Source organism: Protopterus annectens, chromosome 15.part0 (assembly GCF_019279795.1).
Source record: "Protopterus annectens isolate FY-2018-M chromosome 15.part0, PAN1.0, whole genome shotgun sequence".
NCBI classification, from domain to species: Eukaryota; Metazoa; Chordata; order Ceratodontiformes; family Protopteridae; genus Protopterus; species Protopterus annectens.
The window spans coordinates 667,652,979-667,680,620 of NC_056749.1; the positions used below are offsets into that span (position 1 = coordinate 667,652,979).

The following is a 27,642-nucleotide window of genomic DNA, read 5'->3' on the forward strand; positions in this document are numbered from 1 at the left end:
ACACCCCTTAGATTTGACCCAGTAGTCAGGGACTTGGGGACGTACACAAATAGCAATCTAGATTTTGACTATTCCGTGTCTACAGTAGTGAGGAAATCATTCTATGTGGCACAACTTATAAACAAAGGTATGTCATCGAAGTCCATGGAAATCATTGTTCCACTGTATTTGGCATTCAACAGAACTGTCATTGAGTACAATGCCCCCTTTGGTATGTACCTAACCAGGCATATCCAACAATTTTAACGTCCACAGAGATTCCTCACCAAAAGAATACAGGGCGTAAGTAAAATATCCTATGCAGTCTGCCTCAAAGCCCTATCCCTATAGGTTGTCTCCTACAGGCTTTTGAGGGGAGATCTATGCCTGGCATGCAGGGCATTGTAAGACCCCCACCCTGGACCTCCTGCATATCCACAAAACAAACAGCACCAGACTTACCCATTCTAAAGACTTTAATCTTGCCTGTGATATAAATTGGACCTGCTGGAGAGACAGGTATGTATCCCAGAGACTACCCAGTCTATGAAACAGGCTCCCATCCATGTGAAGCAGAGTTCCTCACTAACCCAGTTCAAGTGCATCTTGGACAGTTGGATGGGGAGCAGGAAATTCATCCTTGGTTTGGCACCTACATCTCCAATGGATTCAGGCAACCTATAAGTGGTCCATCTCCAAGGCCCCTGCTCCCAACCCCCTGCTTAGCCTTATCAAGGGTATCAGAACTTGTCAGAGATTTGAGATGCATGGCTAGGTTTAAAAAGGCCCCTGTGATCGTTAGCCGAGTAAATACCCATGAACCTATTTATATTTTTATATATATATATATATATATATATATATATATATATATATATATGTGTGTGTGTGTGTGTGTGTGTGTGTGTGTGCATGTCCTTATGAAACATCATTAGGTGATGTTCTCCGATGATACTAATTCATGGATTTTAAAGGGGATTGTAGTTGAGGGGAAGTATATCATTATTTACACTAGAAGTCCTTGCAGTATTGAAGTATTGGTCATGTTTTTTGTTAATTTTGTAGCCTGAACAGTGTTAATATTTCCAGACAGGTTGGCAAACAGCAGGTTTGTGGTTAAGTACTGCAGTCAGTAATTTGGGATGTCATGTGTGACAGGGTGTTGCTGTCATATGCATACATTGCAACCCATGACAACTCCCTGTAGACCAGTAGATTGACAGACACAGAGACACACGCACAAAAACAGACCCGCACACAGTAAGTGAAACATTTTAAATTAATGACAGACATATTCCCTTGCAGGTATGTTGTTCCCCCACAATGCAAGTCTGTTGCTTCCTCTTTATTCTTTGCCAGAGCCAGAATTCACCCTTTAGTGTCACTTTGACATCCAAATGTATTAATGTCTGCATTGATGTTAACTAATTATGTACTTTAATTTTTCATCATAAATATTGAAAAAAGACCACCGTTGTGCTGAAATGGAAGATTTAAGACATTCTTCACTTTTCCACTTTTATAATCCGAAGAAGTCCTGTAATTTCAGGATAAAAATGCTAATTAAACTATTGACTTTTCCTGTAGTTTGGCATCATTTTTTTCTTTTTCGGTTACTGGTTTTGGATTTCTTGTTTTTCCTTCATTTGTTTAGACAAATGCCTCCTTGGGGAGCCAAGTTATTGTGATCCAATAGTGTAAGATGTCGGCTAGGAAGCAGATGTGCGATTGTGGTAGGCAGATTCCTTCTAAGGATCTCCACTCCCAGGGTCTCAGTGTGTGTGCAGACTGAAAGGTAAGAAATGAGCTGGTCATGCAAGAAAGACCACAGTGTGATCACAGTTGTATGATCAGAATTAGCGTTCCATGGTTATGCAATCTGACAAGAGATGCAGAAGTCTCTGTACTCATTTTTGTGAGCTACCCAGTTCTAGTATGTCGTAAGCACATGAACAAATATTTCTCATTTCAGCTAAGTGGAGTGCATTTGTTCCTGGTTGGAGTACGACATGTGTTCCAGGTCAGAGGTTCTGTTCATGATCATTACTTGTACTCAGTCTAAAGAGGGGGAACACGAGTGGCTAATTGCTGAGCAAAGGAGCCCGTCTCCAATCAGATAATCTTTTCAGTTGTTTTTTTTTTTGACCCAAGTCATAATTTTGGTGATGCCCACTGTCTTCCTCTACCCATGTGGCCACCCTCCTACATGCTTCCTACCTGCAGTCATTCATTGTAGCCACAGCTTCCTCTGTTAGTCTCTTGCAGTTTGTTGGTGGCTCACATCACTCCCCACATAATCTCCCCATTCTTGAAATGCAGCCACTAAACTTGTAGAAGTTCTGGAGTAAGAACACCATTTGTTGCTGTCCAACATGACTAAAAACATTCACTGAAAATTTTTTTTTGTTCTTTTCACCTTTCTACCTGCTAGCTATTAGTCTCCTTTCAGTGGGTCTTCCGCTTAATCTTTCCTCAGGAAAAAGGTACTCCCAGTCTCCCTGGGGTGAGAGGTGACCAGCAGGAGCTATCATTTTAGCAGGCATAGAGTTTGCTTGTGCCTTGCCACACCTCACTGCTCCTGCATGTCCACAGTCACTGGCCACACCCTTGTTTACAGCAGCAGGAGCTATCATTTTAGCAGGCATAGAGTTTGCTTGTGCCTTGCCACACCTCACTGCTCCTGCATGTCCACAGTCACTGGCCACACCCTTGTTTACAGCAGCTTGAGTGTCTGGCTTCACCTCCCTACAAAGCACAACCACTTTCATTTAAGGGCAGATGTTCAGCTTAAATGCCCAGCACCCCTAATCCACATGACTGTATCACTGAGGCAAGTTTGAAAGGCATGTTTTTGTATGATGTTGCCCTAATCTCTGGTGGCAGATTTTGGGCACTTGTCACTGCAGTGTTCACAGTGCCTCCCATATGTGTGCACACACTTCAACACATATGTGCACCCATGTGTGCATGTACACATCCATGCACACATCCACACACACGTCCCCTCCCATGTATGCATGTATTCACATGTCCACACGTCTGCTCCCATAGGTGCATTCACATTTCAACACGTCTGTTTCCATGTGCTGAGGATGTGCTTTATGTCCTGCAGAAGGCTAGGAAACACAATTCTAGGAGATCTTGTTTGCCCAAATGGAAAAGGTTTTCTATGTGGTGCCTTAAAAGACAGCTAGACCCATTTCAGGGAGAGATTCTCTTAGTGCTGTCCTATCTGTGTGAATTGTTGCAGGCAGTGTTGGCATATTCTTCTGTTAAGGCTCTCCTGGTTGCTATTTCTGCTTATCTTACTCTTGACCCTCCACTTGTCTCCTGACTTATAGAGAAGTTATTTCTAAAGGGAGTATTGCATCTCAGGCCCCCCAGGAAGCCAGTTCCTCCACCTTCGGACTTGAACTACGTGTTGGAGAAGCTCACCATTACCCCTTTTGAATCAACAGCTTACAGCTTCTCTAAAATATTGCACTTGGAAAATGGTGCTTTTGGTTGCCTTGACATAAGCCAGGAGAGCTCCAGGCCCTCATGACCACCCCACCTTTTGTAATCTTCCACAAGGATAGAGTCACCCTAAAGACTAATCCCTCCTTCATGCTTAAGGTGGTCAATGAGCTGTCTCTGAACCAATTAATTCACCTCCCCACCTTTTTTCCACATGCCCAGAATGACAATGAGAGAGTCCAAGTCCTTTAGGGAGATTAAAGCAATTTGTTTCCTTTCACCCCAGAGCTCTGGGGAAAGCGGTGACAAAACAGACCATCTCTGCTTGGATTTCTAGAGCCATTTCCTTTTGATACACCTACCCTAGCAAACATCTAAACTCTAAAATTAAAGCCTATTCCACTAGAGCCGTGGCCTCATCTGGAACTTTCTTCAAAGGGTTGGACACTGCTTCCATTTTAGAGGTAGCTACCTGGACATCTATCCATACCTTCACCAAACACTACATACTGGACCACATTTCCAGATCTAGGGCAGGTTTTGCAAGGGCAGTCCTGCATGGATTCTTGGAAAGCAGTTCCAAACCACACTCCTCTTCTTACCCTTTGAGGTATGGCACTCACCCAAAGGTTATGAATACTGCAGTATGTGAATAGAAGGACATAGAATAGTTGTGTAAAATCTTACCATAAACATGCATGTCCTTCTCATCCATGTTGCAGTATTCTATCCCACCCTCCTGCCCCTGATAATAATTAAAAAAAAAACAAAAAAACAAAAAAAAAAACTTGCTGGATGATACAGGACTTGCGTAGCTAGCCTGGGACTGTGGTCCGACTGGGGTATTCAGTTCTGAGGAAGGTATGTGCAGACATCACTTTTATGGCCCACGCACCCTACGGCCAAAGTCAGACAACCCATTTACCTTGCAGTGACGAAAGCTTTTGTATACGGGTCGGACATTTGGGTTGCTGAGTGGAGGATAATCCAAGGTTATGAATACAGCAACATAGAAGAGATGGACATCTATGGTTACGATAAGATTTTACATAACTATTCTTTCTTTACTTTTACTCTTATTGCCTTGTTGTTCTATGGAAACCTTGTTCCCATAATAAGCCTGAACATGTCTCATTTCTGTTCTGCTTATGATGATGCTCTGTACATATATATACTTTCTGTTCTTTAACTAAGGGACACAGAATACAATTACAATATTTGTACTGCATTGATTATCATTATGGTTAGCTTATACAGCTATGTATTACTTGGCTATATACTACTTAGACATTTCTTGACTGTATTTATGTGTCTAATACATTTGCATTCATTCGTAATATTTCTGTAGCTCATAGAGCGCGGTGATTATGCTTTGATATCCAGCAAAAAGTCAAATCAGTTAAAAGCTACTATGGAGTACCTCCTGCTTAACTTTTTTAAGTTGAATCTTTCACTAGACAGTCAAATCTACTAGTACTGATCAGCAAAAGACAGCGGCAGAATAAAAAGCGGATTTGTTTTTGCCTGCTGTCTGTACTGATAAACTAGTTAGAATAACAGGATGTCTCTTTGTCTGCATTTTCTGAGAGATGCAAAGTCTGAAACTGAAAGGAATGTTCATTAGTGATTTCAATCTTAAGTGCTTTGTCCAAAAAACAAATATTTTATGAGAAACAGACCAAACATATGAGGCAAAAATCTGGACATTTAACACTGTCTTTCTGACCGCGCTCGCTAAGTGCTTTACTGCTTTGAAAGCTGGAAAAGCACATGGCCGTTTGTTTCTTCTGTGACTAATAGTACATGGAGCAGATAAAGCTCCATGCACTGCAAAGAATTATAAGCAGGTCTCCAGTCTTAACCCTTAATTATGTGTTCTTGACGTGGATGCCAAGGCTCATCTTTCCAGCTTCACTCTCAAGGGGAATTTCTTGGCATCCATGTTTTGAACAGATAGTAAGCAGGTTATGATTGGCAACCCGCACATAATACTATATATTTATTATGCATTGCTTATTCATTTATTAATTGTAATGCTCCTTTTGGTCCAGTTCATTTACTGGCTAAGAATTAAATAACAAAATAAAAGTATTCCTTTCTTTTTAAAAAATAAATTGACAGTCAACAGTCAGCTGTGATGGATTTCAGGGGCATAGCTAGGGTTTTGGAATCAGATTCATTTTTACAGAATGTAGCCGCCACCCACAGAAGTACTTCCTCTAACCAATTCACTGCATGTTTTTGGATTTTATACGTTTCTCTTGTGGGTTGGGGGTGGGGGTAGGGTGAATCAAATAAGAGGCTTCAGCAAAATATACCATTTAACACTCCAGATATTCTGAAAAATGTCATGTAACAAAATATTTAACCATAAACTTTGATAAAAAAAAATCCATTTTATTTAAATTTGTATATCATTGTAGACTTAAGTAGCATATTCTGTTTAGTGAGAGGGCAAAATTATTTTTTGAGTATTGTATGCCAGTGGTTGGTAATTAAGTACGTGCATCTACTGGAAGGTGGCCACATAGGAACACAAACTATTCCCAGAAGTGTAAAAGGAAGACGCAGGATTTAGATAGTCCAGAATCTGCAAAAAAACGAATCAATGAGTTGAGCGCTATTTTTATTTCCTTGTCTGTCAGCTCTAATTGCTAAGGGTAGCACTGCCTGAGTGTGCATTCTTACTGGATGCATATTTTTGAATCCTTCAGTTAAAAATGGAAATTGATGCTTCTGGTAGTGTTGCATGAAGGAGTTTGGGTTTGGTGATTACTTTAGCAGTAGGTATTAATGTCTTTTATTGTCTTTGCAGGAGGCTGAAACATGAGCTTGTAGATATCCGTCGGAAAGGAGCAAAACGAGTTAGTCGAGAGTATGGAGACAGGACTTGTGCACGCTGCCTGCAAAAAGTAGGACGACTTGGGAGTAATTCTGGCATCTGCTACAACTGTAGTCACCTGGTGTGTACAGCATGTAGAGTAACACATGCAAATGGGACCTGGAAATGTACTGTCTGCACAAAAGAAGCGTACGTTTGTTTATTTTTTCTCTATAGTCCTATTAAGGTAGAAGTTCTTGATGATTACTGTGTGAACTTTGTGTTTCAAATTAATAATAAGATGCACTTGAAAAACTACTGAAACTCCAACCAACCAGTATACAGAGCTAAAATACAAACCAAACCAGTAGTTTATATAATTAATAAACAACCAATTGTGAATCTCAAAAAACAGTTCACGATCTATTAAAACATCTCCATTAATTTGTAGTATGCAGCTCTATCTATATAAAATGAATATATATGGGTCTACTTCAGAAGACTGAAAAACCAAAAGGTTGAACCCCAAAAGACTGAAAATTCAAAATACTGAATGATGGAATTTGCCCCTTCTCTACTGTTGTGCAATCTTGGCGTTGGTATATATAGTTAGCAGGGGGTATGGGGGTGGGTGCAGCCCCCCACATGAGGCTTGTAGGAGGGCTTGCTTTCTACATTAATAATGTGTTTAGTATTTTTAATTTTCAGTCTTTTGGGATTCAGTCTTTTGGTTTGTCAGTCTTCTGATATATATATATATATATATATATATATATATATATATATATATATATATATATATATATATATATATACACACACACACACACACACACACACACACACACACACACACACACACACACACACACACGCATACACTATTAAACATGCAGAAACAATGGTTTTCAGTCTAAAACTGTATGTTGTTTGATATAATTTAACTAAAATTTTGTAAAACATATTCTGTTTGCCTTTTGTGTAAATTTGTTACCTGTTTTTCTTTAGTAAGAACTAACGTTCACTTAAGATATATCTGTCCAGTAAGTTATGCTTCCTAAAACGTGTAATTTATATATATCTTAAGTGAAAGTTAGTTGGTTTGTATTTTAGCTCTGATGAAGTTCCAGAGCAGAAGGAACACAAGCGCTTAGCTCGTGCGTAAGTTGGGTGACTATTTGTATGTGGATTACAATAAACGTTTGACTTAATCCAGCAGCTTCTTCCTGACAATTATTTCATTTTTATATACTGGTTGTTTTTCCTTTGTGTTTCCTGAAAGGGTACCTTGACAGAGTAACTGTAGCATATTGAAGAAAACAAAACTGTTTTATGTTTATATTCTGCACCGTACAACTGTAGAAAAAGACGTTCACTGTGATTTGGCAAGAGGAAAACTGACTTTTTAGTAGCAGGCTAATGCTGGCAGGCCTTTCAAACTCCTGTACATTTAACATTGTAGCACTACTGTGTCCCTCCTGTCATAATGCACTGGGAAAACGTTCAGCTCCAGATGATTTGCAGTCCACGAACATTCACACTGAAAAATATCCCCAGCCTACTTTTTGATATTCCAGCACAACTTTTTCTCAAATCTGTAATTAAGTTGCTTACTATTCAGGGTAGTATGTTATAGTTCTCACCCTAAACCTTTGCTTGATTAGTTTTAGATTTATTTCCCTTAACTTGTAATTTCTCCTCCTAAGCATTCTAATTGTCATTTTTTTCCAGCTACTACTTACTTACTTTTTTGCTTGTTTGTTCTTTAACTCGTTTTTCTAAGATGGTATGTTTCTCATTGACTTAAGAAAATCCAAGAGGCCCAATCTGAAGAGAGTATGGAACTCCTTCCTGATGCTCTTCGTGTTTTACTGTTGCAGTCACTTGTGGGTTATCCCTGCTTGGGTAGCCCTTGGCCTGCCCGAATACCGGAGTAAAGGTTTCCCTCCTGTGTCAGCTATTCTGTGAGTGTGGCTCACGTCAGGGCTATAAAGGGAGACAGCCGATGCCATTACATCAGTCTTTCTTGCTGTGGAGCCCGAAGTAGAAGCAGTTTTGCGAGTGGATCAGTCAGTTGTTGCCAGAGTGAGGACAACCATTTAAAGTTAAGTACCCTGATGGGGAATCTTTTCTTGCCTTAAACTGATGTCAGAGAAAGTTAACTCTCAGTTGTGGAAAGCAGATCTCACAATGAGACTTCCATTCTCTCTGCATCACTTGTTTAGTCCCAGACCACGATGTTCCAAGGTGTCTGTTCTGTACCCTCTTTAATGCTCATACTATTAGAAGAAGAGCTGATATTGTAGTGAGGGATTTTAGTCCGTCTTTCCTGCAATGCAAAATGGTGTTGTTTTCCTCAGGCAGTTTCTGACTTGCCTAGGAAGAAAAAGGACAAAGATAAGGATAGACCTCTAAAAGATAGGACCTCTCATGACTCCGGACTACAGTCAACTTTTACTCAAAGCAAGGCTACAGCTGAACTCAGTGAGACGCCTTCACACCCCTGATGAGAGCCGACGAACTGTTGCAGGCTTCTACCGGGACCCATTCTGAGTCAGGTAAGCTGCTGGATCAGCCTCCTTCAGCCGGGATGTCGCTTGCTCCTCACGTGGTTGGGTCCGGAGACACTTTGCAGGCACTGGCTTCCGCTGAGATCCACCTGACATCTGAAGTCCAAATTGAACCGACAACAGCGCCGCCGGTCAAATTGACCGTGTATAAGGCTTCTGACCCAGCTAGGCCCAAGCCTAAATCTACCCCCAAAAAGGTCCCTTCCCAGGGCCCCAGCCTCTGATCTACTACTAGCCAGCCTGCCCCTTAGTCACAGCAACTGCTCAGGATGGCAGAAGACCTCATTACTCTGTTCAAGGGTAACCAACCCCACCTCCCTGCACCAGCCAAAAGAAAAAGTGACACCTCCCCAGAGGTCCTCACTGACCAGGAATCAGTTGATTCTGTTTTGGAGGACTCTGACATGGAAGACCAGCCCTTAGCAGCCTCTGAGGACTCTGATGCTGATGACCCCATTCTGTCTGCCTCCCCCCTGAGGACTTTTCCTTTGGGGGAAACCCTAAATATCCTCAAAGAACATTTTCAGTGGGAGGCCCAGGACTAACTCCTGTCTAAAAAGAGACTAAGGGAATTTCTTGATTTGCCTTAGCATAAGCCTCTGGCCATTCCTCCTATCCTTGATGCTGTAGAGTATGTCTTCCTAGAATCTGCTCTCTCTCCTGATTCTCTCCCTCCTGCGCCCAGAAAGCCGGACAGATACTACAGGGTGCAAGACTCACACAGATTCATTTTTAAAAACCCTACTGTAGACCCTGACGTAATTATTCAAGGCCCTAAGGGAGCTGGGGCTAGCTCTTCTAAAAACTCCATCCCAGCTGACAAGGAAAGCAGAGCATTAGACAGATGGGTAAAAAGGTTTACACCTCGGCTACTTTAGCTGTCAGGTCATTAAATTGCTATTTTCACTTGATAAAATGTCAGCAGAATGTGCTGGAACAGATTAAACAGAAAATATCTTCCATACCTGACAGTAGCACTACTAGAGAATTAACAGACCTCATATAGTCTAGTTCTCAGGTAGCAAAGTGCTTCTTGCATTGTGATTTTGATGACTTAGAAGCCTCTACCAGGGCTGCAACATCAGTTATCAGAAGGCATGCCCAGTTAAGGGATCAACCTTTGCCTGACCAGGTAAAATCCAAACTTTTAGATGTCTCTCTAGATAAAGAGCAGTTGTTTGGTCCCACGGCCGAGAAAGTCATCAAGAAAATGGAGGACAAAGCCAAATCCATGCAGGCTGTCAAGGATTTTTTACAGGTGCAACCACCTGGGTTCAGCAGAAACTTCCTTACTAAGCACTGGTCCTTTCCCTCTCAAGCAAAGCTAGTGCAATGAAAGGGACGCAGGGACAGAACTCCTAGGCCGCAGGCACTGCCACTCCCAGGCAGGGGAGTTCTAAGCCCACTACCTTCTCCAGAGACTTACAATGACTTCTTAACCCCCTCCTGCCCCCCCCCCCCCCAGGTCCCCAGACAAGCTAGGAGGAAGACTCTCCCTCTTTCTAGAAAACTGGCAGGCCATCACCTCAGATCTTCTGGGGCCAGAAAATTATTAACAGAGGGTACAGATTCTATTTCAAATTAAAACCCAGGTGGTCAGGTTGCCTAGATGTCCCTGTAGACCAGACAGCAGAAGCCTTTCGTCAGATCCAAAAGCTTTATGCCCAGGGCACTATAGAACCCATGCCCAAGGAACAGACCAGGAAAAGGGTTTTACTCAAGAAATTCAAAATGTTAACACTACAAAAATTACTACCCATGCTCCTGCCACAGTCCTGGCTAGTGACCCTAGATCTGAAGGATGCCTACCTGCATACCCCTATCAGACGGTCCTGCAGGACCTACCTAAGGTTCAGAGCATGGTCCCAGCACTTTCAGTTCTCTGCACTGCCCTTTGGCTGATCCACTGCTCCCAGAGTCTTTACAAAGTGCTTGGCTCCAGTCATTGCTTACTGCAGGCAGAGAATCATACACATTTATCCCTACCTCAATGACTGCCTCATATAGGCAGATACCAAGGAAAAACTCCTACAGGGCCTCTCCTTTGTGCAGACCCTACTGACCTCATTGGGATTCACCATCAACTTGGAGAAATCCCAGCTATTACCCACATGAAGGATTGCCTTCTTGGGCACCCTTCTAGACACTTCCACACAAATGCCCCCCCACCCCCACCCCACACACACACATGAAGCAGACCTTTCTTCAGTCCTACTTCCAACAGCTGGTACAAAAGACCCACCTTACAGCCAGGAAAGTAATGCAAGCCCTAGGATACCTGGCTTCCTGCGTCCTGCTGGTACCCCTTGCCAGATTGCATATGAGGAAACTGCAGTGGTGTGGTACCTGAGGAACCTCTGGTGCCAACACTCCCAGTATCTGGAGCACCAACTCCCACTAATTCCTTACTTAAGGAAGGAGCTCCTCTGGTGGGCCCAGGCTTGCTCCCTGAACAAGGGCCTTCCCCTTGTCCTTCAGCCACATAAGCAAACCTTGACCATGGACACCTCAGACATTGCTTGGGGAGCACATGCAGGAACTCTGCAAACCTAGGCCTTTTGGGAAAAGGAGGTTCTAGGTCTCCACATCAATATGAAAGAGATGCTAACGGTGCACAGTGCTATCCTAACCTTTCAAAAGCATCTGTCACCAGGGGTACTCTTAATTAGGGCAGACAACACTACTGTCATGTGGTACATCAACAAACTGGGGGGGGGGGGACTCATTCTTACCCACTTTGTCACCTTGCCATGGAAACCTGGCATTCAGCCTCCAGTCTGGGACTGCATCTCATAGCTCAGTACCTTCCAGGGAAGCAAAACACCCTGGCAGATCACTTAAGCAGACAGATCGTGGACCCCCACGAGTGGCAATTGCACATAGAGACCTTCTTACAGATCAGTAGCACCTCGGTGGAACCAGACATAGACCTTTTCTCAAGCTACCAGAACCGTCAACTGACCAAATTCTCCTCAAGACAGTTTCACCCAAAAGCCTGAATAGTGGATCCTCCTCTGCTTCCACTGGGGCAGCCTGTTTGTGTATGCCTTTCCCCCACTTCCCCTGATACCCAGGGTACTACTCAAGAGGAAGGACCAAGGGCGATCCTGATTGCCCCAGACTGGCCAAGGCAGCACTTGTACCCCATGCTCATCAGCATGACCATACAACCTCCCTTTCCCCTGCCCTCCTCCTCAAACCTTCTCACACAAGGAGGGAGGAAGCTCCTACATCCAGACCTGGCCAACTCAAGTTAACAGCATGGCTGATCCCTCAAAGGCAGATGATTCTTCAGTCCTCAGCAGTCAGGTGTTAGACATTATTAAGGAGGTTCATAGACCCAGCACCAGGAAATCTTATTCCTCCAAGTGGAAGCGATTAACCTGCTGGTGCTCCAGCAGAGGCACTTCCAGAACTACAGCCTCTTTACCCCTGGTTGTGGACTACCTGGCAGAGCTCCCTCCATAAGGGTTTGTCTTACTCCTCTATCAAGATTCATGCTTCAGCTGTCTCAGCCTACGTCCAGGCGGATCAGCCTTTATTCTCTCAACACCTCTTGAAACAGTTCCCTTAGAGGTGTGGCTCACATCAGACCACCTAGAAGGCCACATGCACCAGCTTGGGATCTTAACTTTGTCCTGGAAAAACTTACTCTACCCCCTTTCCTCTGCAGATCTCAAATACCTCTCTAGGAAAACTGCCCTTTTGCTAGCCATCACTTCTGCTAGGAGAGTATCCGAGCTCCAGGCTGTTATGGCCACTGAGCCCTTCATCTTCCATGCAGACAAGGTCCCTCTAAGAACCAACCCCTCCTTTATGCCTAAGGTGGTCTCTGGTGTAACCCTTAACCAGGCCATGCACCTACCTACCTACTTTCTTTCCTAAACCTACAGATAGAGGGGAGAGGATTCTGCATACCTTAGATGTGCTCATACAGCTGAGACTTTACCTTGACAGGACCAAATCAATCAGGAAAACTGACTAGCTACTGGTTTCATTCACCCCTGGGGCAGAAGGGAACCCATTACTAAGCAGACCATTTCCAATTGGATCTCTCATTGCATACATTTCTGCTACTCCTTCCATAGAAGGGGTCCTCCCAAAACCATCTGATGCCATTCCACAAGAGCAGTCTCTACCTCCACAGCCTTTCTGAGTGGGGTTCCTACTAAGGAAATTCTGGAAGCTGCTACTTGACCATCTATACACACTTTCACCAAGCACTACCAGCTAGCTACATTCTCTAAAACCAGGGCAGGATTTGCATCTGCAATCGTTCAGTGCATGCTAGCATCCCCATAATTTGTGCAACTTTCCTAAACCCACTTCCTCAGCTTTGGGATTCTTCCCACAAGTGATGACTGCAACAGTGAAACATGAAGAACATAGTACAGTTGCGTATGCTACCATAAAAGTAGATGTTCGAGTGTATTCACTGTTGCAGTCCTGTTTCCCTCCCACCTTCCCCCTTTCTTGGCTTCTATATTTATATCTTTTATGGGGTTCCTACCCTTTGGGGGCAAGAAAAACTGATGTTTTGGTGTTGGCTTTCTCCTGTTATAGCCCTGATGACCTGACATCAGCCACACTCACAGAATTGCTGACGCAGGAGGGAAACCTTTACTCTGGTATTCAGGCCGGTCGAGGGCTACCCAGCAGGGGTAACCTACAAGTGATGACTGCAACAGTGAATATACTCTAACATCTACATTTATGGTAAGTGTACGCAACTGTACTTTCATTTTAGTGCCAAAGAAGACAAAGGATGGTAGGCCTGTTTTTGACTTGAGTAGCCTTCATCCACAAAGGAAACCTTGCATTTAGTCACAGTGAAACCCAATTCTTCTTGCTTATCAGAAAGGTAATGTATGCTGTTTGGATCTATGGGATGCCTTCTTCCACATAAAAATAACCAGAGTCCAGGAAGTATCTCCTCTTTTTAGGTAGGAGTTAGTCATTTAGTTCAATATGGTTTCACCACAGCTCCCAGTGTGTTGCATATTTTTCTAGCAGTAAACAGTGGCTGAAAAAGGACAAAATTCTGTCGGTCTTTGATGACCATCAGTTAGCTTTTTCCTCACTAATCATCCTGAGCTGAGCTTGTGAATCTCATTGGGGCAGTTCCAGTCCATTGGAATAACTGAACTTTACAAAGTTTAATTTGGAAGCCATGCCTCTGGTTGCATTTGTAGGCTGTAGTGTGGATATGATAAATTTTAGTCTACCCCCCCCCCCCCAAAAAAAAAAAAAAAAAGATTCAACCTCTCCAGCACGTGGTTTTACAGCTGTTAGATTCACAAAAATACTACTGCTCACCTTTGCCTCAGAACCCGTAGCTTGATGGCAGTGGCAGTTGTTTGGTGCCATTTGCCAGATGTCACATGACCATGAAAAAAAATTGTAGCTAATACTTTGAGTTCAGTCCTATCATATCAGACCCAAGTCTCTTGATAAGTTAACATTTTATGGAGTCTGCAAGTTCTACATATAGTGGTTGGATATATTTACCCAGTCTGGTGTAAAGCCATCTATTTCAGCTGCCCACATCAGTGGTGGGAGTCACCACTAATGCGTCTGCCTTAGGATGGATGAGAGGCATTACCAAAGGCAGACTGTACCAGATATCTGGATACTAACGGAGATGAGGGCATTCCTTCTTACCCTTCTAAGATTTCAGGAGGCTGTGCCACAGGGTATGATAGCAATCAATTCCAGCAGTATGACACTAGTGTGGCACACCATCAAGCAATGGGGACCCCCACCCGTGTGTCGAGAAACGGTGAAAGTTTGGAAAAGGACTGTGTCATCCATCTGATTTCTGTTAATAAGCTGAAGTTTGGGTAAAGCCATGTGTGTTGTTTCAGTCTTTAACAAGGAAGGTTTTCTGTTGCTGGGGCAAGCCTTGGCTATGACCTATTCATATCCCAGCCAGTACAAGTGCAGTTGCAGCTCTAGTCTTCAGTTCCCTCATCTTTCCATGTGGTGAGTGCTCAATAGATATTCTCATCAGGACGTGGCCATGTACGCTTCCCCTTACTTTCTCCCATTTCGTCTAATGTCGAAGTTGATCAAGCAGGATTAAACTACTTAAGTCCAAAGTCATTCTGGCAGTTGTGTATTGGCCTTAGCAACATTCTGTCCATTTAGAATGATACTGTGCTGTCTGTTGGCAAGCCTTGGCTGAACATCTGCCTCATACGTCTGACTGCATGGTTTCTCTACTTTTCATTGATTACCAGTAACCTAGCTTTTCTGTCAAAGTAGTTCAGATTATTAAATCTCCCCAAGTACCAAGTGCGAGCTCATGCGCGCGCACACACACACACACACACACACACACACACACACACACACACTTAAAATGTGAGTCTGCTTTTGAACATGGGCCTTATTAGAATACCCTGACCCTTTATCCATTCAGTTGCCTTCTGTTTTGGAGGATCTTGCCCAAATATTTCACTATGAACTTAGTTACTGCTTTATCCAAGTTTATTTTACAGGAATTTCAAACAATTGCCAAGGAGCTAATTCTTTATCTACACCCTCTGAAGGTTTGCAAAACCTTCATGGAAGGTACATTTCTCGTAAGACCACCAGTTAACGATCCCATTTCTAAGTGGCATCTTTAATTTGTTCTTAGGGATGCTAACAGTCCTTCCTTTGTGCCCTCAGTTGCAGCAGAATTTAAATTATTTTCATGGAACACTTTCTGGTAGCTGTAACTTCATCTAGAAGAATCTGAGTTGCAGGCTTTTGTAGTGGGACCTCCTTATATGAACTTTCATACATATAGAGTATGTTTGTACACTGTTCTGCTTTTTCATGTGGGAGGAATTGACTAAAACTAACCTCATCCAATACATTCAACTTGTGCATTTCTTTCCCAGCTATTCTAATAGCAATCGATACCTACCTCACTGAATAGATAAGCACTCACAAGTGATATTTTGTATTGCCAAGACAGTCTTCAGATAAGAAATTGTCTTAAGTGACACTAGGTAAATGGTTGCAGACAGTGTCTCATTTTGTGCTGAACGCATTGCCTCTTCACTTTAGTCTGAGTTCATATTCTGCTGGACCAGTTGCTGCCTTTCAGGCATGTTTTCAAACTGTGGCTTTGGATGATGTTTGAGCAACTGCTACTTGGTCCTTACTGAATACTTTTTCAAGACACTTTAAGCTTTTTTTGTTTATTGCTCCAACTAGGACCTTGCCAAATGACTCCTCTGCTTTCAACCAGTTGGCTTATTTGTTCCATTAGAATGAGAAACAGGTATTCACTGCCCAGGTGAAAACCCTATGGCCCATTCAGGAACCACCCCCCATCAGCCCTCTGTTCCACAGCAAGAGTTGAGAGGTAAGGAGTTGGGCCAGCCTTCTGGTCTTGAGGGTGGCCTGCCCTCTCCACCAGGGAGGACCCTCTCAACAGCTCTACAGAGCCTGCAGTTCCTACCTCTTGAGGGAAGTCTGGTACCACAGAGTAGTTTCCCCTCCACTCACAGTGCATCCATACTATGGTAGTGTGAGCTCAGCAGGCTTGGAATCCCACTGTTTGCATTCACACTATGGTAGTGTGAGCTCAGCAGGCTTGGAATCCCACTGTTTGCATTCACACTATGGTAGTGTGAGCTCAGCAGGCTTGGAATCCCACTATTTGCATTCACAGTGTGGTAGTGTGAGCTCAGCAGGCTTGGAATCCCACTATTTCCATTCACACTGTGGTAGTGTGAGCTCAGCAGGCTTGGAATCCCACTGTTTGCATTCATATTATGGTAGTTTGAGCTCAGCAGGCTTGGAATCCCACTGTTTGAACACTTACTGGTCCTGGTAGGTGGTGGCAACCTGGAGCCACCTTCCTCCCTCTCCCCATCATGGATGACTCAATACTGACCACTCACTCACATCATCCCTGGCCGGATCCTTCAGGCATCTGAGCCACTAGTCAAAATCAGGTCTGCTGCGGTCTAATCAGGGCTTTATCCCACTGTACCATGAATTTGACTCAAGGTACAATAAGCTTGGTGATTCTGGTCAAGGTCTTCCTTTTGGGACCAAAATAGTAAGACATATGTTCTGATGAAGGAGACCACCCAGGAGGTTAGGATATACTTCCATGTACCAGATATAGAGGTTATGATTGCGTCTTCAATCAAAACCATTCACATCAAGAGCAAAACTCTGCAGGTGAATACTGGCATCCATGTTAAGAACACCATAATAATTGGTTATGACCAGTGAAATCCAATTGTGGTTCTTTGAAGTGCAATGACTTTCATATACTCTACAGATTTATTACCTGTTATTAACAAAAAAAAAAAAAAAGTATTTTACTGACTTTGAAAATCAGTAAAGTACTTGGCGAGTGCTGTTACATAGACGGCAGTGAATATAATTGCAGGAAAAAGTGTAGGACAGTTTTTTAAATTGTTACTTATAGAATGGCAAATGTAAACTTCCACGGATATTATGAGGAAAGACCGTTGAAAAGGAATATACAGTAATAGCACTTGGATGTTAGGGAGTGTGTAACAGTTGATACACATAGTTGAAAGCATTGTTATGGTCATGCCTTCCTCTACAGAAGTGCGTAACAGATTTATCTTTTTTCTGATTTTGAAGCATAGTCAGTGGCACTCCCTGCGCTGCATAAAAGTTTTGTACATGTACCATAATGGAAGAGCTGTTTTAACAGCTTCATCTTCAGTAACATACCCGAGTATGATCCTGTATTCATCAGCATGTATACATCTGAGCTATTTAGTCATCTCCTATTTTGTTTTACAAGAACAGGAATGAAGTAGGGAAGACAGCTGGCCTGCTCTTTGCGTCATGTGCTGTTTGAAGACAGAATACTACTTTGCTGTCTCTGGATGCATAACAGCCCACAAATAGCTGCCATCTGTGAGAGAATGAGCAGTATTCCCTGATACTGATTAGAACTTACGATAACTTAGGTTTGGGAATAAAGAATTAATGTCCAAAAAGTGAATTTTAAGATCCCCCATTTAGACTACACCGTTTTTATTTTGGGGAATATTTAAGTAGAAGTGACAGGTGGTGTACCTCAGGGTTCAGTCCTGGGACTGCTGTTGTACTTCTCTGAAGTACAGGCCAACACTAAGGGACTCTGGCTACCAAAGTTCGCAGATGACTGCAAACTGGGAGCCATTATTGAATCCCCAAATGATGTGGATATTCTACAAAAGGGCCTTAACAGAAACGGATGCTTGGTGCCAGAGCTATGGGCTCAAGCTTAATGCCAAGAAATGTATAGTTATCCCCTTTGGGAAAAAACATCTACCCATGAATTGCCACATAGGTGGCAATACGCTAAACACTGAAAGTGTGATGAGAGACTTGAGGACATAGGTGGACAGTGGTCTCACCTTCGATAACCACATCGCCACAATAGTCAGGAAATCCTTCTATGTGGCACACCTCATCACTAAGGGCTTTACATCCAGAAAAAAGGAGGTCATTGTCCCACTGTGCTCATCCCTCATTAGACCCATTATAGAGTACAATGCCCCATTTGGTATGTACCACACAAGACATCTGCAACAGCTGGAAAGGCCGCAGAAATATCTCACTAAAAGAGTCACAGTCCTAAAGCAGATGCCCTATGCTGACAGTCTAAAAAAAAAAAAAAAAAAAAACTCCAGCTATACTCTGTGGCATATCGTCTACTCAGAGATGATCTCTGCTTAACATACAAGGCCATGTCAAACCCTGAGCTGTTGGACATGCCCCACTTAAAGAAATCCCAATCCCTCAGAGACACATGCTCCAGGGATCTAAGCCTTGTCATCACAATGAACAAAACATGCTGGAGGGATAGGCTTCTGACCCTAATAACTTCCGTAAATATATTTTCTATGAACCACAATGGATAGTCTCTTTTGACCAACATGTTTTTTTAAAACTTCTAACTGCCACATAAATTCCCAATGTTCATCGTGCATACAGCTGCAGTCATAACAGATGGGTTATCCTGCCGTCAGGCGGGTCCTCGGTCGGCCGAATTCCAAAGTCTAGGTCCAGCGTCGGTTGTTGTCGCTTCCTCCCTGACGTCAGTGCGGCAGGGGTATAAAAGAGGCAGCCGACGCCATTTTCTTCAGTCTTTCTTGCCGCGCGGTGCCTGAAGCAGAAGCAGTTCGCAAGTGCCAGTCGGCCAGCTCCTGAGATTTACGAAAGTATTTCAGCCAAAGTCTTCTTGAAAGCTAAGTACCCCGTTGGGGAAACTTTTCTTGCCTCAGACCGATGTCAGACAAAGTTAATAATTGCTTTTCATGTGGGAAGCAAATACCGCATAAGGATTTCCATTTTTACTGTATACCTTGCTTAGGCCCAGACCACGACGTCTCGGCCTGCCGTTTTTGTGCTAGATTCAACAAACGCACTATTAAGCGTCTGGCGGAGTTCGCCCTTCACTTTTTTGGCAAAAAGTGTGATTATATTATGTCGTCGGATACTCCGACTAAAGTTTTGAGCAAAAAACACAAAGATAAGGACCGACATACGAGGTCCGCACCACCTACTGATACCACGCTAAGGCCGACTACCGGTTCTCCGGTACTCAGCGAGGCACCTACGCAGCCCCTGAGTACCGATGACAACGCATTACCAGTGTCTTCAGTACCCGAGGTCGCAGGCTCCTCGGCCCCCATTCCTACTACAGATACCGACGCCACTCATGGCGGGGAATCTCAGAATTTAGACAGGCCTGCCATTTCTCAAGGGGTCTTCAGGCCTTCCTCCTTCTCTATTAAAGCCTTCACTAAATCTAAAACAGCCATGAAAACCAAAAAACAGGTTCCTCAGACACCCTCTCAAGGCACTATGCCTAAAAAACAGATGCTTAAAATGGCTGAGGATTTGATTACTCCTATCAGGGGTTCTCAACCCCCCTCTGACAAAAGGCCCAGATTAGAGGAAGACTACCCTTCCTCAGATCAAGCTTCTATTACCTCAGAACTATCTGAGGACCAGGATTGTGCCTATTCTCCATTCGAAGACTCTGATGCAGAGGAGTCTATTCCCTCGGTCTCCTCCACCTGAGGACTTCTCTTTTGGGGAAACCCTGCATACATTGAGGGAACACTTTCACTGGGAAGGCCAAGATTACTCAGATTCCAAGAAAAGGCTTAGGGATTTCTTCTGCTCCCCCAGCATAGGCCTCTGGCTATCCCTCCTGTTTTAGATATATTGGATGATGTGTACACGGAAGCCAGCCTTAATCCTGATTCTTTGCCTCCAGCTCCTGTTAAACCAGACAGGTATTACTGGGCTCTTGATTCTCACCAGGTCCTATATAAAAGCCATACTGCTGACCCAGAAACTATTTCACAGGGTCCCAAGGGAATTAAGGCCTCTACTGCTAAAAACCAATTACCTTCAGAGAGAGATTCCTGATCTTTAGAAAGGTGGGGGAAAGGTGGGGGAAAAAGGTGTACACCTCGGCCACTTTAACCATGAGGGCATTAAACTGTCAGTTCCATATGTTAAAGTATCAACAGTTTTTGATATCTCAGCTGAAAAACAAGATGACACAACCAGAACAACCAGATTTAAAAGAGTTGCAGGATTTGTTGCATGGTGCAGAGCAAGTGGGTAAACATACCTTGCAGTGTGGTTTTGATTGTTTAGAGGCCTCATGTAGAGCTGCTGATGTTTATCGTGCATACAGCTGCAGTCATAACAGATGGGTTCTCCTGCCGTCAGGCGGGTCCTCGGTCGGCCGAATTCCAAAGTCTAGGTCCGGCGTCGGTTGTCGTTGCTTCTTCCCTGACGTCAGTGCGACAGGGGTATAAAAGAACCAGCTGATGCCATTTTCTTCAGTCTTTCTTGCCTCGCGGTGCCCGAAGCAGAAGCAGTTCGCAAGTGCCGGTCGGCCAGCTCCTGAGATTACGAATATTTTTCAACCGAAGACTTCTAGAAAGCTAAGTACCCCGTTGGGGAAACTTTTCTTGCCTCAGACCGATGTCAGACAAAGTTAATAATTGCATTTCATCTGGGAAGCAAATATACCGCATAAGGATTTCCATTCCCTCTGTATACCTTGCTTAGGCCCAGACCACGACGTCTCGGCATGTCGTTTTTGTGCTACATTCAACAGACGCACTATTAAGCGTCGGGCGGAGTTCACCCAACACTATTTTGGCAAAAAGGTTAATTACAACATGTCGTTGGATACTCAGACTCCAATTTTGAGTAAACGACGTAAAGATAAGGACCGACATACGAGGTCCGTGACTTCTACCGACACCACGCTAAAGCCAACTACATGTGCTCCGGTTCTCAGCGAGGTGCCTACGCAGCCCCTGACTACCGATGACATTTCATTAGCAGTGTCTTCTGTGCCCGAGGTCACAGGCTCTTCGGCCCACACCCTGACTACAGATACCGAAGTCACTCTTGGCGGGGAAACTCAGAGTTCAGACAGGCCTGCCACCTCTCAAGGTGTCTTCAGGCCTTCTTCTTCTTTTTCCATTAAGGCTTACACTAAATCTATAGCAGCCGTACATTCTAAAAGACATGCTCCACAGGGCCCCTCTGAAGGCCCCATGCCTAAAAAGCAGATGCTCAAAATGGCTGAGGATTTGATTACTCTTATCAGGGGTTCTCAACCCCCCCCCCCCTGGACAAAAGGCCCAGAGTGGAGGAAGAATACCTTTCCTCGGACCAGGCCTCCATTACTTCAGAGCATTCTGAGGACCAGGAACATTCTTACTCCCCTTTCGAAGATTCTGATGCAGAGGAGTCCATTCCCTATGTCTCCCCCCCTGAGGATTACTCTTTTGGGGAAACCTTGCATACCTTGAGGGAACACTTCCACTGGGAAGGCCAAAAGTACTCAGACTCCAAGAAAAGGCTCAGGGATTTCCTCTTGCTCCCTCAGCACAGGCCTCTGGCTATACCTCCTGTCTTAGACATATTAGATGATGTGTATTCAGAGGCCAGCCTTAACCCAGATTCTTTACCTCCAGCTCCAGTCAAGCCTGACAGGTATTACCGGGTGCCTGATTCACACCAATTCCTATACAAAAGCCATGCGGCTGACCCAGAAACTATTTCACAGGGTCCCAAGGGAATTAAGGCCTCCACTGCCAAAAATCCATTACCTTCAGAGAGAGATTCCAGAGCTTTAGAAAGGTGGGGAAAAGGTATACACCTCGCCACTTTAACCATGAGGGCATTAAACTGTCAGTTCCATATGTTAAAGTATCAACAGTTTTGTTATCTCAGTTGAAAAGCAAAATGTCACAACCTGAACAACCAGACTTGAAGGAGTTGCAGGATTTGTTGCATAGTGCAGAGCAAGTGGGTAAACATACCTTGCAATGTGGTTTTGATGCTTTAGAGGCCTCTTGTAGAGCTGCTGTTACAGGATCAGTCATACGTAGACATGCTTGGCTCAAAGAGCAAACCTTACCAGATCATGTCAAAGCTAAATTACTAGATGCACCTCTTCAAAAAGATGTATTGTTTGGTGTTAAAGCTGAGGAGGTATTAAAGAAAATGGAGGAAAAGGCAAAATCAATGCAAACAGTGAAAGATTTCCTACAGGTACAACCGCCACGTTTCAGTAGAAATTGGCCTTCAAAAAATTGGTCCTTTCCAGCCACAGACAGACCTCAGAGGTAGATACAGGCGCCCGAGAGGTAGAGTGCAATCTCAAGGATCATTTAGAGGCAGACAGTGGCAAAAACCTACACCAAGAGGGGGTGAGGATAGTTCACAGCCATTCAGAAAGCAGACCCAATGACTTTCCCCTTTGCATGTCAAGCAAGGCTCAAATGGCAGCACCTTTAGGCAGAAAACTGGCATTATTTTCGAAAAATTGGCATATTGTCACAAAAGACAAATGGATCCTGGACATCATAGACAGAGGCTACAGATTCCACTTTCACACCCTTCCAAAAATGAGAGGCATGCCAAACCTGCCACACAATCAAAGGGCAGAGGCACAAAAACAAATTTCAGATCTCATGGACATGAAAGCTATTCAAGAGGTACCTGCACAAGAACAGGGTCAAGGTTTTTATTCCAGACTATTCCTGGTACCAAGGAAGGGCAAAGATTGGAGACCTATATTGGACCTATCCATCCTAAACACATATTTACTCGTACCAAAGTTCAAGATGCTCACATTACAGCAGCTTCTTCCCATGCTGGGCAAGGAGTCTTGGCTGGTGACATTGGACCTCAAGGAGGCATACCTGCATGTCCCAATCAGACAAGATTGCAGAAGATACCTCAGATTTCTTGCAGGTTCATCCCATTATCAGTTCTGTGCATTGCCCTTTGGCTTATCTACTGCGCCCAGAGTGTTCACGAAATGCCTGGCATCAGTAATTGCCTTCTGCAGAGTTCAAGGGATACAAATATACCCATATCTGGACGACTGCCTGATCCAAGCGGACAGCAAACACACTCTTCTGAAACACCTGGCATTTGTAATAATGTTGTTGAAATCTCTGGGATACACAGTCAACAAAAAGAAGTCAAGACTAATACCCTCTCAAACAAAAATTTTCCTGGATGCCAGCTTGGATACAAACACCCAGATGGCCTACCTCATGCCAGAGAAACAAGGGCAATTAACTCAATACTTCAGAAAACTGGCAACCTTCACCAGGCTGACTGCAAGGAAAATCCTGCAGGCTCTGGGATTCATGGCATCTTGCATCCTGCTAATCCCATGTGCAAAGCTGCATATGAGGAAACTTCAATGATACCTAAAAAACTTATGGTCTCAACACAGCCACAGTTTGGAAACAATCATACCACTGATTCCATGTCTTCAAAAGGAATTTCTGTGGTGGGCTCAAGCATGCCAAAGAAACATAGGTCTCCCATTCTGCAAGCCTCAAGCAAATCAAGTCATCACAACAGACGCCTCGGACTACGCCTGGGGGGCGCACATGACAGATCGGTGCATTCAGGGCAAATGGTCACAAAAAGAAAAGCACCTACACATCAATCAAAAGGAAATGCTAGCAGTAATAAATGCTATTATGGCTTTCAAAGACCTACTGCATCCAGGGCAGCTATTGATAAGAACAGACAACACCACAGTGATGTGGTACATAAACAAACAGGGAGGAACTCATTCATATCCCCTGTGCAGACTAGCCATGTCCCTTTGGGACACTGCTCTGGAATTGCAAATCCAACTTCAAGCACAATTCCTGCCAGGGAGGGAAAACACACTGGCAGACAACCTGAGCAGAAATATGACAGATCCACACGAATGGAAGTTGCATCCTCAAGTTTTTACAATGATAATTCAAGCATGAGGAAGGCCAGACATAGATCTCTTTGCCACCCACAGAAATTACCAATTGACAAAATTCTGCTCAAGGACCTTTCATCCACAGGCCTGGAAAGTGGACGCACTCTTTCAGTTGGACAACAATGACGGTTTATGCCTTTCCACCTCTTGCACTGCTGGCCAATGTTCTATTAAAAGCCAGAGCAGACAGACCAAAGATGATTCTCATTGCTCCAGACTGGCCAAGACAACACTGGTACCCACTCCTGAGGAGCCTGATGCATTCCCCACCATGGATCCTGCCTCTAATGCCTCTTCTACTGACTCAGCACAACTTCAAAACTCTTCACAGTCAGCTGAAAACACTCAATCTAGCCGCATGGAGAATTCCTTAAATTCACAGCAGTCGCTACTCTCCAAGGAGGTGCAGGATGTCATTTTGGAGGCCAGAAGGCCTTCTACTAGAAAAGCCTACTCCGCAAAATTGAAACGGTTTTGTGTCTGGAATCAGAAAAAGGGTCAGAATCCTGGAATACTGAATTTACCTCAAATACTACAGTACCTAGCCGAGTTGCTAAGCAGTGGACTTTCATTCTCCTCCATCAAAATCCATGCCTCAGCCATTTCTGCAGAGTACAACACTGATCCTCCTTTATTCTCTCACCCTCTCTTAAGACAGTTCCTCAGAGGGGCTAAGAATATAAAACCCCCAAGGAAGCAACCAGTACTGGCTTGGGACCTCAATTTAATTCTAGAAAAACTAACCCTGCCTCCTTTTGAGCCAGCTACTTCAACAGATCTGCAATATTTGTCATGGAAAACAGCCTTCCTTCTAGCTATCACCTCAGCACGCAGGGTTTCGGAACTACAAGCCCTCATGGCTGTGCAGCCTTTCATCATTTTCCATCAGGACAGAGTTTCCTTACGAACCAATCCTTCATTTATGCCAAAGGTAGTATCCAGGGTAGCCTTGAATCAGGCTATCCACTTACCTACGTTTTACCCTAATCCACAAAACAAAGGGGAGAGGCTACTACATTCCTTGGACATTCACAGACAGTTCCGTTATTATTTGGACAGAACAAAGCCTTTCAGAAAATCAGAGCAACTCTTTGTGTCCTATGCTACAGGTGCTCAAGGGAAGCCTATTTCCAAACAGACAATCTCAAAATGGATAGCCCACTGCATACGCTTTTGTTACTCTTTTCATGGTAAAACTGTACCTACAGGCATCAGATCTCACTCCACAAGGGCCACAGCTACCTCTGTTGCTTTCCTCAGGGGGGTTCCTACCAAAGATATTTTGGAAGCAGCCACTTGGAGTTCTGTACATACTTTCTCCAAGCACTATCACCTACCATTATACTCCAAAACTAGAGCGGGCTTTGCCACTGCAGTCTTGTAGGGCATCCTGGCTCCACCTAGTTCCACTTAGTGCCTACCACCCCTTTATTAGCTTTGGGATTCTACCCATCTGTTATGACTGCAGCTGTATGCACGATGAACATAGTACAGTTTTGTACCTACCATAAATGTAGATGTTAGAGTGCTAATACAGCTGCAGTCCAGGTTTCCCTCCTTCCCCTCTTGGGACAGGCCTTATGGCTAACACCTCCTCATACAACCTCATTGGGGTATTCTTTTATGGTGTATTTGCTTGCAACTACTGTTTTTTGATTATATTGCATTTGCTTTACTACATAAATTTATGTTTGCCTTCCTTCTGGGGGCACCTGACATCTGGGGCAAGAAAAACTGAAGAAAATGGCGTCGGCTGCCTCTTTTATACCCCTGCTGCACTGACGTCAGGGAGGAAGCGACGACAACCGACGACGGACCTAGACTTTGGAATTCGGCCGACCGAGGACCCACCTGACGGCAGGATAACCCATCTGTTATGACTGCAGCTGTATGAGCACTCTAACATCTACATTTATGGTAGGTACAAAACTGTACTTTCTTCTGATACCATCCTTGTTATGCGCACCCCCTGTCCCTTCACCAAGGTTTTTTTTCTGATGGGTGGGGTGGCAACTTTTAAAATGCAGGAGGGTATTTGAGTATGTCGGCTTCCAATAGATAGATGTAAATTCCCTTTTATTCTTATTTTTTTTTATGCTGATATCTAGGTAATTGACACCTTCCTTAGTTATATTGCTAGTGAATTCAAGAAAGTTAGTACTTGTATTTATGAACTTGTAAGAATTCTAATAATTCTTGTTCACCTTTTTTCCAAAAGACAATAATATCATCTAAAAAGCAGCCATAGAATGTCCAGCCATCAATGAATGAGCTTTTAAACACTATTTCTTTTTCCCAGAAAGCCAACACTACGTTTGCAAAAATGGGGGCACATGCTGCCCCCATAGCCACTCCTTTGGTTTGCCGAAACAATTGTTCTTCAAATGTGATGATTGTTTCTAAAACTAATTCCATGAGTGGCCCTTATGGTTAAAATACGTTCATGTCTTAAGTCAGTATATTGGCATAAGAAAGCATAGAACCACTCTACACCTATATCATGTAGAATTGTCGAAAACAAATCTTTTTTATCTATTGTGGCAAATATTAAATCATCAATATATTTATCCATGGTAATTTTCCTTTGGCAATCCCAGGAGTCTTGTAATATCCAGGAACAATCTTTAAGTACGTTCTTCAATTAACTATCTATGAATTGGGCTATAGGCTATGTCTTCGAGGCTCTTGCATCTACTATTGGCCCTGAACCCTAGCGTACAATTATATGAAAAAATGTGTGAGAATGATATCAAGGAGGTAATAAGGAACAAAAAATAAACATACAGTGAAAATAATATGACTAGAGAAGAAATGGAAATTCTGAATAACGTTTGTAACAACACTGAAATTAGGGTAGCTAAACGAGATAAAGGTGGAGGTTTAGTGATAATGAATCGGAATTCATAAGTGGACAAGATGTTAAATATATTATACACGGACACATATGATGAAATCAGTATTAATGAGAGTATTACATATAGAAAAGTAGATGTTGCAATAGAGGCGATGGTACTAAATAAGGACATCACAGAGGAAGAATATATGTTTATGCAAATTAAGCATCCAAAGATTCCCACCATTTTTGGGGTCCGGAAGATATATAAAAATCATCGGGACCCACCTTTGAGGCCAGTAGTAGATGCAAGAGCCTCCAAGACATATCCTATAGCTCGATTCATAGATAGTCAATAGAAGAACGTACTTAAGGATTGTTCCTGGATATTAAAAGTCTCCTGGGATTGCCTAAGGAAAATTACCATGGATAAATATATTGATGATTTAATATTTGTCACAATAGATATAAAAGATTTGTTTTCGACAATTCTACATGCTATAGGTGTAGAGTGGTTCTATGCTTTCTTATGCCAATATACTGACTTAAGACATGAACGTATTTTAACCATAAGGGCACTCATGGAATTAGTTTTAGAAACAAACATCATCACATTTGAAGAACAATTGTTTAGACAAACCAAAGGAGTGGCTATGGGGGCAGCATGTGCCCCCATTTTTGCAAACGT

The 27,642-nt window shown here is 43.4% G+C and overlaps 1 protein-coding gene across 1 annotated transcript in view; it reads left to right on the forward strand.

The window, feature by feature from the left end:
• The window catches only part of SYTL4 (synaptotagmin like 4), a 975,777-nt gene that overhangs the window by 481,833 nt on the left and 466,302 nt on the right, over window positions 1-27,642 (forward strand). Inside the window, exon 3 of the mRNA XM_044057514.1 lies at window positions 6,251-6,466. Coding sequence (XP_043913449.1) covers window positions 6,251-6,466 — 216 coding nt within the window. The remainder of the gene's footprint in view (window positions 1-6,250; window positions 6,467-27,642) is intronic.